Raw genomic sequence first — 15,924 nt, forward strand, 5'->3', positions numbered from 1 at the left:
TTTGTGCATTCTTGATTTCATTTGGAGCTCAGCTGGAGGCCTCACACAGACGCTGCCGCGATATCTTCCCAACTGTGGCATGTGGCGGATGGAGAGAGGGAAATCCGCCTGAACCTCACCTGCCGCGGTTGGCAGGTGACGCCTCCACACAGACACCGAAGCCGCCGACGCCGAACAGTTTTAACTTTCATGGCACTCCAAATGCCATCGCGTTAAAAGTAGTCAGTCAGTAGGAAAAGCTCCTACAAAACTGTATCTTGTTGGCCCTCTGCAAAAGTAGTCAAATCGCTTCAACGAGTATTTTATTTTTTCATTTAAAACAACGAGGCACACGCAAATCTTTCCGACCAAGGGAACCGTCGTGAGGTACCCTCGCAATCATTTATTTGAGACACGGAGTCTTCTCTTAGTTTAAATCAAGCTGCTCCAAGCAGCACAATGTTTTTCAGATTTGCGTTCGATGCGCGCGCGCAAGCACATAGTCCGATAAGGTTTCATTCGTTGATGTGACCCACATCGGCTTACACGCCTATCGCAGTGAGGTAGCGAGAGTATGTGCATGCTAGAGTGCACCCGAAATCCCTCGTATCTGGTGCATGGAAATGTTCGTGTGTAGCACGCTAGACAGTTTGTGCGGAATGGCATCCTCCACATCCATTCTTCAACGCGGTGCAATATTCATGCAATGCCAACACACGCGTCCTTCACGGCACCGTTAAGAGATTTCGCTTGTGTCAGCCACCCGCTTCACCAGGCTCAGTCCACAGTCGCGACACTGTTCCTCGTTGGGCCGACTCCGTTGGTCAAGTCCGTTCCTTCGCTCGGCGGAGGCAGCACCTCAACGCTGTAGCTCAGCTCCTTGCGCGTCAGCCAGCTGAAGGAATTGTCGAACACCAGCTCGTCTGGAGAAGAAAAAAACAGGAACGGCACAGAATAATGAGCAGAAAGGACGAAGGGATGAGAACAAGCCCTTGTGTGGACACCATACCTCCAAGGAAAGAAATTCTAACCGTCAAGCTTCGGCAAAGGAAATGGCATTGCGAAGGCTGTCAACCATCTTTTTTTCTTTCCCTGTGACCGCTCGACTTTGTGAGCCTTGAACAGAACAGTCGCTTGAGATGAATCAACATAATTCGGCAAAGCATATTTCCCGAAGCATTCAAACCTTTCCTTCCATTCCTCTTTTTTTTTTAATTTAGCTTTACGACTCAAAAGCAGGCCTTACAGCAACTGTTGTTGCGCATTCTTTCGCACGCGGGCTTCATCTATTATCACTTTCGATCGCTTGACTGCAGGCGTATTGGCATCAGAGGCCGAGAGGTCTGTAGAAGGCTGTAGTGGTAGCTTTTGCGCCTCCTATTGTGCCACCGCTCTTCCACGCTGTGACGCCATACGTAACCTAACCGATGACGTCACCTGACTAGCCGAAGATAACGCCATACACCTGTGCACCGCGAACTAGCTTCTCTGAAGCTTTGCGCCGGGAGTCCTCTCATGATGATGATGATGAATTTTCACGGCGCAAGGGTATCTGTGGCCAAAGAGCGTCATGGCACAAGGTTTCTTCTTCTCCTCAAGGTTGGGTCCAAGACCCATTTCCCAAGCATTTCACCCTAAAGAAGCCGAGCACCAGGAAGGGGAAAGTTTGTACCCATTGTATCACTGGTGGGTACCCGGCGGCACGATCGAACCCCGCACCTTTCGCATACGAGGCAGATGCTCAAACGACTAGGCCATCGCTGCGGTGGAAGACCTCTCATGAACCTCTCATGAGATATGCAGCTGTCGCTGTAATATGCACTGCCATCGTGAACCTTTTCGTTATCTTGATACGCTATCCCATCCCCATTGCAGCAACCCACTATGTAGGTCCTTGACCAATAAGCGATGGTGGTGGTGATGATGATGGCGACGACGATGAACTTTCTTACTTACATGTTCCGGGCTCATTGCAGCACACGCTACCGCTATGGGGCGCATGGTGGGAGAAGGCAACTCTCGAGGGCTCCACCAAGTCTCGCACTACGCCGCCGTTCTTGGCGCTATCGGGCGGCCGGAATCGCACCGAAAACGACAATTCGCCACACGTTGTGCCGAAACGCCACCGCAGTTGGGAACCGGCTTTCGGAACGGACACCTGCGAGATCGACAACAGGACTATATGTAAAACAAGGCACTGCAACGTGACAGCGCTGCTTCTGTCTTCAAAACTAAACACACTTCAATGTTCGACTGGTGCTGTCGCCGAAGCAGTGCCTTCTCCGTGACCGTCCGGAAAATAGACCACATTGGCTGCGCGTGGGCTCCTGGTACTCCGGTACCGGTAATGGTAACACGGTACACGGTATGCTAAATGCGCCTATTAGACACCATTAGCATACCTTGTACCGTGTTATCGTCACCGGTACCCGAGTACCGGGAGCCCACGCGCAGTCAATGCGCAAATCGCCTTGACGGCGCCATATGGCGCCACATACCAGGCAACTGCGCGCGCGCCTGCAGCATCGGGACTAATCAGCTCGTGCTCACCGGCGGTGGGCGTACTCCCGGTACTCCGGTAACGGTAACGATCACACGGTACACGGTATACTAAAGGTGTCTAACATCACTCAAGCGTCGTTTTTATGAACAAGGCACGACAGCAAGCCGGTTGATGGAGCGGCTTATGTTTTTAGCGGTGTTGCAGAATAGAGTACGAAACAGGGCAATAGGAGCCTCTCTTCCCTTGGTCGCACGAAACATTGTTCTGGGTCTGCTCATTTGTTCGTTTCCGAAATCAAAACGCCACAGCTGCATTCCAGTCGGGTGGGAGGAATGAAGGAGCACAGTACACTCGGAACGTCAATACGACTCTGTGAGAGTAAAAAAGGGAGTTAGCTGACCTCTAGTGCACACCCTTTTATAAAATGGAGCTAAAGGACAGCTCACTCTCTTTTCCACTCCTTTCTCTCTGGACTATAGGCGAAGTCATCATTAACAACGCACGTACAAAACCAGTTAAGGGGCACAGGTAGGGGTTTTTTACGTTTGCTACACACGAGCAGCAGCGACGGTGGTGATCGGACGCCCCCTTATCTGCTTTGTTTTCGTCTTACAGATTTCAGCGACGAACCCTGCTGCGCTGGCCTCAAGACAGCTCTAAGTGTGACGTCACAGACTTCTGCGCCACCGCGCTTCTTCGGCCAAGCTGTAAACGGGTCACACGAACATCAGCGACGGTGGTGATCGGACGCCCCCTTATCTGTTTTGTTTTCGTCTTACAGGTGGGTTACCCCTGACTGCCTGCTGCTACAGTGCGCTGCCTTGTTCTGTCCTGAAGGCGGACATTCCAGTATGCCTACCGACGCTCAGCTCCCGTGAATTACTTGCATCTGCAGATTTCAGCGACGAACCCTGCTGCGCTGGCCTCAAGACAGCTCTAAGTGTGACGTCACAGACTTCTGCGCCACCGCGCTTCTTCGGCCAAGCTGTAAACGGGTCACACGAGCAGCAGCGACGGTGGTGATCGGACGCCCCCTTATCTGCTTTGTTTTCGTCTTACAGGTTGGTAAAAAACCTACTTTTCTACTTGCCATTTTTTTTCTTTCACCACCGCTGCTGCTGCCGTGTTGCTCGCTGCCGCCTTGTTTCCTACCGTGCTCTCGGTTGTAGTGTTAGGAGAAAGATTTCTCGATTTTAAACCTGTATGTTGCACAAGCTATACCAAGGCTAACATGCCGGAGACATGTCCTTCTTGTGACAAATGTCTTCCAAGTGACGGACTCGCCCTCAAGTGCGCCGAATGTGAGTACACCTACCATCTCGGCAATTGCTCTGGTGTTTCTGCGTCAACATATAAGGGAAAAGGCGAGAAAGGTCGCAAAGCGTGGCGATGTCCAGACTGTCGTAAAACAAACGCAGGAAGCTCTGACACACCCAGCACGCAACCTGACCTTGCTAGCTGTTTAGCCGGCATATGTCAAAAACTTGATGCTCTTGCTGGCCTGCCTGACCAAGTCGATGAAGTGAAGAAGTCTATTGAACTAATGTCAAAAAAATACGATGATATACTTGAGCAACAGGTAAAACACGAGAAAGAGATCAGTACGTTAAAGAAACGTGTTATGCACTTGAAACCAGAGTCGACGCTGATGATGTTGAGTCGTTGAAAATGACTGTAAACGACCTTGAGTGGCGAAACAGAAAGCTGAACCTTGAGGTGCACGGCATACCGGTGACAAATGATGAGAATCTGATGGAAAAGGTAAATGACGTAGCAAGATCTGTGAATTTGCCAGAGCTCACTTTGAATGATGTTGATGTTGTGCACAGACTTCCTTCAAAGCCAGGAAAGGTGCCCGGGATCATTGTACGGTTTTCAAAGCTTTCAACTCGTGACGTGTGGTTTCAGAAGCGGACAGTTTTAAGAGATGTTCAGTCAGATGTTTCAGTCAGCGAAAACATGACGCGTCAAAGCCGTGAGCTCTTGCGCTATGCAAAGGCTTGGGCAGGTGAAAATGACTACCAGTACGCTTGGCCCCGGAATGGGAGAGTGTTCGTTAGAAGGAAACAACATGATCCCGCGATTGTCATCCATTGTGCAGCAGATTTGCACCAGCTATAAAGCCAGTAATTTGCGGTAACACGCGGCACTCTTTTTTTCGATGTCTCTTTATACTAATCTTGTTGATCTTTCTGACCTCAGTAGTTCCATTAAGCCTGATAATCCTCATTGTTGCTCTTGTATTCATGTTAATCTCAGATCTGGTCGAAATAAGCAAGAAGAACTTGACTGTTTTTTCAGCGAAGTGGAAGCTCGTTTCAATGTTATGTTTTCAGAAACGTGGTTTACTTGTGAAGGTGACGTCTATGTTATTCCGACGTACAAGTGTTTCTATTTGAACCGATCCATAAGAAGGGGAGGTGGTGTTTCAATGTTAGTTTCAAATCTTATGGAATCAGAAATGCTGCCTGAATTTTGTTGTATTACACCCCATTACGAAGTCCTGGCAGTCAAGTCTGGCACAAGGATATTTTGTGTCTGCTATCGTCCACCGGGTAGCAGTTCTGCTGAGCTCTTTTTATTTCTTGATTCATTCCTAGAATTTGTTAACATCAACCAATATCAGTTAATTTTAGGTGGCGATTTTAACATTGACATGCTGGCCAACAATAACACAACAGTCGAGTTCAATACTTTACTTAACGTTCACTCCTGTGAAAACGTCATCATGTCACCTACACGGATTACGACAGAATCAGAAACACTTTTAGATCTGTTCATAACAAACTTCAAAACAGAAAGCTTGAAATCTGGCACCATCGCTTATGCTCTAAGTGATCACATGCCAATATTCATATCTGTCAATCTCACTCTGAATTCTCAACGACAACCAGACCAAACATCTTTTTATCGAGTTATAAATGATCACACGTTATGCGAGTTTAAGGAACGCTTATCTATTGTTAACTGGGAACATGTTCTTGAGGAAAGCGACCCTGATGAAGCTTACGAAAAATTTTTAGAGATATTCACTGACATTTATAATGCTTCCTTTCCACTGAAGAAATTCTACCAATCAAAGAAAAGTAAGAAACCATGGGTCGACAAGGACATGTTGCAGTTGATAAAGAAACGAGATAAACTTTATAGACTGTTTTTGCAAAGTAGGTGCCCTAAACAGCTGAGAACATTAAAAAATTTTAGGAACTTCGTCACAAAGCAACTTCGCGTCGCTAAAAAGCAATATCTTTATAACCGCTTTAATTCAACTGCTGGACAATCTCAAAAAGTTTGGAAGGTTTTAAAATCTATCTCCGCTAATTCTTCCGAACCGACCACAAAAATTATTCATGAAGGGATTGAACTAAAAGGTGCTGATCTAGCAGATGCCTTTAATGACTACTTTCTTTCCTTTGCTGACACATCAAGCGGCGACGTAAATCTGTCCTATATGAGTGCCCGTAATGGTAAAACAATATTTCTAACACCTGTTACAGTAAATGAAGTAATTACAGAATTTTTATCACTTAATAACAGTAAAGCTACAGACGCGTCAGGTTTCCAGATACAGCCCATAAAATTTACCATCGACATTCTTGCACCTTGCCTCGCCCATATCTTCAACCTCTCCTTGGTTCCCGGAGTTTTTCCGCGTCTTGTGCAAAGGGCAAAAGTGACAGTAGTGTATAAAAAAGGAAACAAAAATGAAATGGCAAACTATCGCCCGATATCAATCTTACCTGTATTTTCTAAAGGCCTCGAAAAAGTTATTCTTAAACGACTATCCTGCTTCACTGAAAGATATAACATTATCACTAACGCTCAATATGGCTTTCGTAAAAACAGATCGACTGAGTTAGCTCTCCTTGCTCAGAAAGAATTCATACTAAAACATTTTGAGTCAAAAAACATGGTACTTGGATTATTTTTAGATTTTTCAAAGGCGTTTGACCTTGTTAATCACTCTGTGCTGCTTAAAAAATTAGATCACTACGGTATTAGAGGCATAGCCCATATGCTGATTTCCTCATACTTGCGACATAGGTCTCAGTTTGTCAGTATTGCCGGTGAATGCTCCCATTTGAAAGCGGTAGCTTCTGGCGTTCCGCAAGGGAGCATTTTGGGTCCGTTTCTTTTTGTTCTTTATGTCAATGATATTGTCCGCATTGATAGCACTGCTGAGTATATAATTTACGCAGATGACACTAGTCTGTTTTTTTTCGGGTACTTCAACTGCTGATCTTGCAAATCGAGCTAATAAAACCTTAAAAGCAATAAATACTTGGACGGTTGATAATCACTTAAGAATTAACGTTAGTAAAACGGCAGCAGTCATGTTTCACCCACGTCACAAACACATTGAACTACCTCTAATTGAATTAAACAATACCAGAATAGAGTTTGTGCAGTCTGTGAAAACTCTGGGCGTTTACTTTGCAGCAGATATGTCATGGAATGACCATATTAATTACGTAGTTCAGAAACTTTCCAGAACAGTTGGTATCATGCGCCGCAATTGCTTTAATTTTCCTATGTCAGTCAACATGTTACTTTACCACTCTTTGTTCTCTTCTATAGCCAACTACGGATGTATGGTGTGGGCAACAACAACAGCTGAAAATATTAACAAACTCACAGTGTTACAAAAACGAATTATACGCATTGCATGTAAAGTGCCATATTTCTTCCACACGGCGAGCCTTTTCCATCGACACAACGTCATACCAATGAAGTCCATGTATAACTATAGGCTGTGCTATAAATATTAACTCGCCATAATGAAAAATGATGACTCCTTACTTACACTGGCTGGGCTAGAGCAAAGCAGAACTGTGTATGATACCCGAGCAGCAGAACCTTGGAATGTTAAGAAATGCCGCACAAACTATGGCAAGCAAATGTTGCAGCATACCTTACCGACACTTCTGAACCAGTTGTACTGCCACAAGAATCTTGACCTATCCAATATTTCTCTGAAAGAATTGCCCCAAATGTTCATGTAGTTTTTTTTTCTTCCTATTACCACTTTGAGTGCACCTGTCAATTTTGCTGTCATTTATTTTCTCCTCCCTGTGTTTGCCTTTATAGGCTCTTTGATCTAATGTAGTTCTTTCTTTTATAAGCACAATGTACTACGTATTGAACGTACATGTCTCATTCTCTGTACCGAACATACTTTACTTACATTTTGTTTGATGTCGTACTCCGCCACCGTCAATGCTGCACTGTAAGAGGAAGCCAGGACCTCTCAAGCTGTCTATACAGCTTTTTCCCTGGCTGTCCTCGCAACACCCAGTTGCGGAAATAAACCTTCAACCTTCAACCTATGCGCCGCTGGATAATGTCACGTTCCTGCGCTGTTAGGCGACCTCAACAAGCCACCACCATTACAGCGAATTCGGGACAGCTCCCAGCCAGTGCCGCTAAGCCTAACGGCCTATCACGTTCTATGCTGTAGCCACTCAGTAATTCCCTCTCTTTCTTACGTGACGAATGATGTCAAAGCGCTTTTTTTGAATAATCAAAGCCATGCGCAGCGTGGTGGCGGCGAATTGAACTTTATTTCTATTTATTTCATAATAAAAACGCATGTCCCGAATTCCTGGTAATGGGCATTTGTCCGAGTCGTATATTCCGGTATATGACTCGTTGCTCCGATGCTGCAGCGGTGTGCTTTCGTTAATTACTCTTGAGCAAATTGTACAGCATTCGTTAATGCGTGAACTGCAAATAGTTCAGAGGTTTCGTGCGTGAAGTAGAAAACGTGTTCAACGCGTATTGAAATAAAAGAGCTGAACTTGCAGCAGGAATGGCAAACATGAAAGAAGGGCCGCGACCCATGACAATGACGTGGGCGTCTCTGCGAGGTCATGCCAGACGCTTACCGGCAACGTCCAGCAGGAGCCAGCTGCAACGGTGTATGATTTGGCGCACTCTGAATCTGACCACTTTCGCCGGTACTTGTCCGGAATGGTACCTCCCGGGCAGACCTGCGTGCGAGAGCCGTGGTAGTAGTTGCGTTAGCTTCGTCAGGCAGCTATATAGCCTTGGTGAGCAGCCTCTATATCACTTAATGTGCACAGCCCACGCAATATTGTCAGGGGCCAACCTGGGCAATATGCAACGCTTCGGTGGCAAATCTGAATTGCCTGACCTGCGAGCAGCCGCCTATATACCTATACGTTCACAACCTGCACCGCGCTAGCATCACGGATAAAAACATACATACACTGCTCGAAACACCAGAAATCATCCAAATACATAAGAAGCAAACATGTCTCTTCTCACTAAGCTGGCGAAGATATTCTCTCGGAAGATTAAGAGCACCCTGCTGTATTGAATACCATTTCGCATTCGTTGCCGTATAGAAGAATGCACGTTTCATGCGCATGGGTGAGTTGGATTCTATAACGTCAGATAGTCAGCGTCAGCTGGTTAACTAGCGTTAGCTGTTCACAGCTAGTTCCTCAGTTTCGCGCCGTCGTCGCCGTCCGCAGCACATATTGTAAGGATGACTATGAAGATTAAGCGCCAGCCCCGCTTCTATGTCATCACTGATCACGTGCGAACGAGTGTTCTGCTGGAACTCTCCGCACGCGTTGATGGTTCCTGCCCGGTGTGCTTTAGCTGCTCCGTATAGAGAAAGTGCTCCGTGTGTTCGTCATCTATTCACTATCAGTAAACCCCGTTTAAATAGAATAATTTTTCAAATTCCTTAGCTATTTCTTGGCTCGTTCCTTAGTCCGCGCCGTTGTCGGCGTCTGTGCTGCGGGCGGCGCTGACGCCCGCAGCACAGACCTTGGCATCGCGCCAAGATTCTGCGCGCCGGTCACCGCACGGCGTCTCATGTTATGACGGGAGCGAGAACTTGGCGGCGCGCCGAGACGCTGCTGCGCTAATGTATCTTAAGCTAAGAAAGCCGGCCAGACTGCGAGAGGGGCATATGGTGCACTAAGAGAAGCGTGTTGCAGTACGTGCACTCGAGCATCGGAGAGGAGCTTAAGAGTTTAGACCGGAAAACTAAAATAATTATTTGCTCACACACCACAGTTAACGCTCAAATATTCGTGTTACACTCTCTTAACCATTGAGTGGCCTATTTTTAATTCGCTAAACCGTTTTTTAGTTCCAAGCTTTGTAACGAGAAAACTTCACGCGAATACACTGATAATAACCGAACGAATCATTCGACCTGAAAAAGAGGCAGGAATAAAAGTTTTCTGCATTCCACGACCCTCAAGCAGTAAAATCTGTCTACAGTGAGAGACAAGTCAAGAAACAGTGGTTTTTCCCCATCAATGGCCCCTTATTCAGCCAATGGCGTCGGCCGATTGTCATGGACCTGCTAGCGTGACAATGCAGGGAGTGTTGTGACAATCCGAGAAGGGGACTATAACGGACAACACAGACAGGAGACTATCAGGCATAACTTCACCAGCGAAAGAACGAGACACCAGGAGAAGAACACAGGACAACGCTGTGTTGTCCTGTGTTCTTCTTCTCCTGGTGTCTCGTACTTTCGCTGGTGAAGTTATGTCTGATGTACACCAACTAGCCCACATGGGTACCTTGTTACAGGAGACTGTCCTCGTTTATCTGCGCCACTTCTATTTTCACGCTAGCAGATTCATGAGAATCGGCCGACGCCATTGCCTGGAAGGGGATCCTCTGACAGGGAAAAGCCACTTTTTTCTTGACTTGTATCCGACTGTAGTATACAGAAGGCCCCACTTTTTGCATATGTTCTAAGAGGAAGCCGGACAAGTGCGACAACAAACATATCTGCTATGTCCCTGTTCTGGCGATGAAGGTGAACTGAAAGGGTGGTCCAGAACTAAACTCGCCGCGTGCAAGGATGCCTATTTAGATGCTACTATAAGCAGAAACAGGCAGAACTTGCGAACCATATGCGTGCAGCGGCCGTCGCCGTCGGGTCCCCTCAGGCGGCCGCCCCAGTGCGCAGGAAGCCGTTCCACGTCCCAGCGGGCCGCCAGGAGCTCCCTCCAACCTTCTGCGAAGCCCCACAGATGGCGCGCATGCATTTAGCCAGCGTAAACAAAAGTAAACAAAAAAATAATAAAGAAAGAAAAGCTGAGCATGGTGGCAATTGCCACCACCCCGTTTCAAAGGGGGCGTTCCCATCCATCCAGCGTCGTGGCAGGTCATCTGACCTGTGCTCACCATATCTATAGCCGGAAACCGACTACGCAGGCCACTTAAACATCAGCGTAATTAAAACGACAGTGCAGCCCCTATCAAAAATAACGCATGCAGCCCCTATCAAAAATAAATGAACCACTTCGTCACTTCGCGAATAATTGAAGATGGTGCCTTAAGTACCGCGTCTTCTGTCGATCTCCAGGTGTCCAGATGCATTATAGAGTTCTCTCTGCCAAACTGTCTGTTCCTGGTACTTAAGGGCATTTCGACTAGCGTGGAAAGCACAAGGACAGCGACAAAAGGAACCGACGGGACAGCACGCTAGCCTTCCTTTTGTCGCTGTCCTTGTGCTTTCCACGCTAGTTGCAATGTCGGAGTCACTAACGAATACACACCAACTAGCCCAACTGTCTTCCATGATTAAGGGCATTTACACCAGCTCCACGTCTGGACCATCTCTTTCACCCTGTCTTTCCGGTCAGGCATGGGCTCTTTTACTGATGACGACTCAGTCCTCTGCATCTACTCGTAATTAGATCTGAGGGCAACGTGCAAGCATTTTATTCTGGGCCTGGATATGCCAGAAGCCTGATACTTTGCCGCAGCTAGACTCACTGCGAGCGAGGTGTGCGTTGCGTACGCAATGACGTAGGTCCACTCACCTTTCCCGAAGATGTGTATCTTGCTCGTGGTCCTCTCAGTCAGTAGAGGTTTCACAATGCTCCACAACATGGGAAACAAGCTGGGCGCTATAGGAAATAACGAAAATAGCGTTCAGGAATACACCCAGCAGTCTTCCGCAAAGTTGGCACATCGTATACAGCCGGCCAATACCTTGAGCAATGCGACGACGGACATACAGAACAAGCAGCCGTCATGCAGGAGCTTATGACGATGCGAAGCGGCAAACAGGTGACAATACGCCGGTTTGCGCAAGGTGTATGCCGTTAGCAGCCTGTTTTACTAATCCGCTTTGACGTAGGGTACTGTATATATGTGGCTCGCTTTGGATGTGAATGAAGTGACAGTCATTACGTTATCACATTATATAAAATTAGGAAAACAATTATGTGAGCTTTTTCAAGATCTATAATGTGCCCACTGTGCATGTTGTTGAGCAAGGTTGCGCATGAACTGCAACGTTTTTTTATTTGTTCCATCAAGTGACCAGCACTGGATCTGAGCTCTGCCCTTCTATACGCTACTTTAACCACGTATATCCAAGATGGGCTAATTTCCTGGACGCCGGCCAAGACTTGAGCACTCTGTAATACGTTCCAGTTATATATTGAGTCACCTCCAACTTCACATCCTGACGCGAATAACAACGGCTCGTCACGTTCGTATCAGAGCTGTGAAAGGAAAATTGTTACCCACCGTTAACAAGGTAGGCCTCTTCAAGGACCTCCGGGTAGTTATCCTCGTACATCCGCACCGTTTCGGTGATCGCAGACACCACTGCAGATGTTCACGCCGCGTAAGACATTTGCAGTGGAATCTCGTGGTGTGTATGCACTCAGTGGAGTAGCTCTAGAAGTGGACGAGTGCTAGCTGTTGTACCTGTACTGCACTCCACTTCACAATTAGAGCTAACATCGCCGGTTTTCAGACTGCAGTGTTGAAGTGGTAATACCAGAACAATTTGGTCAATGATCTTCACCATTCCGCGATCTGTGTCGAAAAAGCTGGGTCGAAAAAGCTGGTCGAAAAACGAGCAGTTGTCAGAATGCGGTTTCAAGCCAAAGTTCATTGCGGCTGGCAGATCGTTCGCTACTTTCCCTGAATCCTTAACTGTCGTAGACATTACCATAAAGAAAGTACTGAGCTCAGCAGAAGTAAAAAATTTAGGGGGCACTTTGGCTCTCTGAAGTGCTCCAAGGTGAAAGCCTTTCCTGGCGCACTGTTTGGCATTGACTGCGAGACTGTTTGTGCTGTACTAGTGCTTTATTTGACTACATACTTTGACTACACATTACAACTACGCCGCCGCGGTGGCTCAGCGGCTATGGTGCTCGGCTGCTGACCCAAAAGACGCGGGTTCGATCCCGGCCGCGGCGGCTAGAATTTCTTTGGAGGAGAAATTCTAGAGGCCCGTGTACTGTGCGATGTCAGTGCACGTTAAAGAACCCCAGGTGGTCGAAAATTCCGGAGCCCTTCACTACGGCGTCTCTCATAGCCTTAGTCGCTTTGGGACGTTAAACCCCATAAACCAAACCAAACATTACAACTACACACTTTGACTGCTTCTTTAGCACGACTCTCCCTCTGGAAACTGAGAAAAAACCAGTCACACAAGACGACGGACAAGAAGAGAGTACACACCACAACGACTGGACTAACAACTGACAACTGACTAACAACTCCCTCTGCTTCGATGAGTTCGGTTGTACCCATTTCTCTGTTCGCAGTAATGAGGTATGTAATGTGGTCACCCACGGACGCAACACGCCCCCTGTTGCCCGCTGTCGGAGCGGACAACTATTTTATTATTGTCGTCTGCTCCAAAAGGGGGCGTCAGGCATCCGCGGGTGACCTCATTACTGCGAATCCGCGCACTCTGACGTCATAACCATTTCGACCAACCCAAAAGCGTGGCACCTCTGCTAACAACCTTCTGTCGACAACGATGAGGCATTAAAGTCTTTCGCCTTAATAGTTCCCTTTTCATTTAGACCTATTCATGGAAGCCCAGAATGACTGGTCGCTTTAAAGAAAGAGTGGTTTTTAGTGTTGAACGACACTCTTCAGCTGCAACTTTTACTTTAGTAGAATCATATAAAGAAACAAAACCTGCGCATGCACGGGGAAATCTCAATGGTATTAAAGAAGTTTTTATCAGTAAATGAAAGTTACTAACGTCACATAAAGGGCGCAAAAATTTTATTCGTTTTTTTTTGCAGCTCTTCGATAGCCTTTGCTCACTATTATTTCTGCTGCTACTCGTGTTTCAGCACAGTCAGCTGCGCAAATAACGGTAGGGCAAGGTTTTCAGAAAACAGGCGGTCGGCACACACGGCACCGTATCTGCTGTCCCCTGAGAGGGCGAGTAGGCATTCAACACACAGAAGATAATCAGCGATCGGCGGCTCGCTCAGTTTGCTCATCTGCGTCTCGGCTGAACCTACTTTCAGAATCCATTCCTTTTTTTTTTTCAGATCCGAAAGGAAGGCGAGGAAGAAAATGAGGTAAATGATGAAAAGGTGGACAGTACAGACAGATGCTGCCAGAGCAACGCTCACATGAAGAACGACATTGCGAGAGCGAGACCAGCTGCCTCGGACATCTCAAGGGAGTCGCCTCTACATCTGCTTGCAGTGTCCATAGTAACGCAGGGGCGTATTTCTCCATTTCCTTGCCCACGGAAATAAATTAAACAACAAAAAAAAATAACGACTCGCGTAAAAAGTTCAAAACGCAAAGACATTTTTTGCGTTATTAAACCGGATACATCAATTCCAACTTTAAGCTTTTAGCCTTAAGAACAAAAATTAGAGGCTTTGAGAGCTAAAGATACAACTCTTCTAAGAGGCATGCAATGGTATACGGAGCTCCTCACTAATTTCAACCAGAGTTCTCAGATGTCTATCGAAGTGTTAATATAAAAACGGCAGTTATCGCGTTTCGTCTCCGTAGGTCGTATACGTCGTCACCAGTTACAGGATACACTATAACACGAATGCGCTTATATGGGAGTAAAAACGGGAGTAAACCGTCCTCTAGCGCACTCCCTTGGCTAGAGGACAGCTTACTCCGTTTCACTCCTTTCTGTTTAGAGCGTAGGAGCTTCGAGCACGTGCTCAGTACAAAACAGCGATAAAAGTACGAGTTTCCAAACACCCAATTCGACGCCCTTTCACTGTGTTTATCGCTCTTCGCCCACGACATATTTTGGAAACGCAGCAACGCCAGAACCGCTTCACACTTCGTATATGCGAAGCGCACAATTACATACATCTGAACTGGGCTCCTACGGCCTCAGAATTCAAATCAGTATACGCACTTAATATTTATTTCAATGGCAAAACGCGTGAAGTTCGGGTCGTTGCTGGCTGCTAGCGTGATCTTACGACCGGCTGTTGCTCCGCTGTAGCGGCACTTTAAATAAAAATAAAAGATAAAAATAAACTGCCCTAATTCATGGCACAACTCTGTGCCCTTCGTGTGTCGCGTTTGCGCAGAGAAACGGAAATATTCCTACCCCCCATCGTCACTGTTTATCGCGCAACACTGTATGCCGGCGAAGATATACAAGGAACAGCAAAGAGCCGGGAAGCCTGCTCGAGAGATATCCGGTTCCCTCGCGGGTCAGATAAACGATGTCTTCTTATCGTGTCACGCAGGACGCCTGACCCCTTTTCGGAGAACCGAGGATGCATGGTACGCGGGGTTAGGCCTTTCCTCCGATGCTTCCTCGATAACACAGGCTACAGCAAGGCGCGCCATACTTATCGCTACAGCAAGGCCAACATAGCTGTTTTTTTTTGTTTTTTTTTTGACAGGGAGGAAGCAGCCTACATTCAAAAAGTGGCGTATCACGAATACCAGCAGCTGGAATACGCATGCCCGCCAAAAACACGCTTTTAAAGTGTGGGAACCGTTACTGGCACTGGCAACAAAATTAATAGATGGTACAAAGTACATTTACATCAGTGATAACTCATGCAGCATCAAAACTGGATCGCAGTTGCGGTGTGTAATCTTCCGTGCACCCTCACCGAGCATCTTACAGAACGGACCTACAGCGTCGTAATGCGCGGCAAAGGGAGATATAATTTCATGCAGCACGCACAGCGCGTGTGAGAAGATTCTCACTGGCACCGACAGGTGGCACTTCTATTGCTGAATTCCACACATTACCGTGTTCACGATCGAACAGATCAAGAACCTCCATGAGCGTCCTTAGTTATTCCTGCCAAGCAACTTATATACGGAATTAATGCTGATACCGTCACACCTTGCAGACGACCGAGTTTTATGTCGTCAGTAAACTACTGGTTCCAGCTGACGCCATGTCAGTGATGTCATACTAATCAGCCTTACCTTCATCGGCACCACCAATCAACAAACACATTCCGTCCGTTGCAGAACACACACCTCTATTTTCCAATGATCTCCCATTAGACCTGTCCTGGGTCAGCTACAAAAATTCAATCACAGCGTGTTTACTCTCACAACCATTTTAGTTCATTCTATTACCTACCAGAGCATATATTACCTGATCTTCGAATGGTATGTAGCTGGCAGGTAATGTAGAGATAAAAATAAGACAGGCAGACAATAGT

At 46.8% G+C, this 15,924-nt stretch overlaps 2 protein-coding genes across 6 annotated transcripts in view; one reads left to right on the forward strand and one right to left on the reverse strand.

The window, feature by feature from the left end:
* Positions 1–340: 340 nt before the first annotated feature.
* LOC149358327 (SEC14-like protein 2) overlaps positions 341–15,924 on the reverse strand; it is a 45,262-nt gene continuing 29,678 nt past the window's right edge. For both annotated transcript variants that reach the window (XM_089570379.1, XM_089570381.1), the window contains 6 exons: positions 12,020–12,100; positions 11,305–11,391; positions 10,387–10,493; positions 8,368–8,472; positions 1,936–2,137; positions 341–902 (listed from right to left, as the gene is read on the reverse strand). In XM_089570379.1, the coding sequence (XP_089426505.1) occupies positions 757–902; positions 1,936–2,137; positions 8,368–8,472; positions 10,387–10,493; positions 11,305–11,391; positions 12,020–12,100 (728 nt within the window). In that variant the 3' untranslated portion in view covers positions 341–756. The remainder of the gene's footprint in view (positions 903–1,935; positions 2,138–8,367; positions 8,473–10,386; positions 10,494–11,304; positions 11,392–12,019; positions 12,101–15,924) is intronic.
* Positions 3,213–15,924, forward strand: part of LOC149358328 (uncharacterized) — a 63,255-nt gene continuing 50,543 nt past the window's right edge. Inside the window, exons 1-2 of one of the 4 annotated variants that reach the window (XR_016288660.1) lie at positions 3,213–3,263; positions 3,378–3,543. The gene's annotated coding sequence lies outside the window, so the exon portion shown is untranslated. Of the gene's footprint in view, positions 3,264–3,351; positions 3,544–3,592; positions 3,784–15,924 lie in introns of those variants that run through there. The other 3 variants (XR_016288659.1, XR_016288658.1, XR_016288662.1) reach the window with 3 other exon arrangements.

Source organism: Amblyomma mixtum, chromosome 2 (assembly GCF_055824585.1).
Source record: "Amblyomma mixtum isolate Tamu chromosome 2, ASM5582458v1, whole genome shotgun sequence".
Lineage (NCBI taxonomy): Eukaryota > Metazoa > Arthropoda > Arachnida > Ixodida > Ixodidae > Amblyomma > Amblyomma mixtum.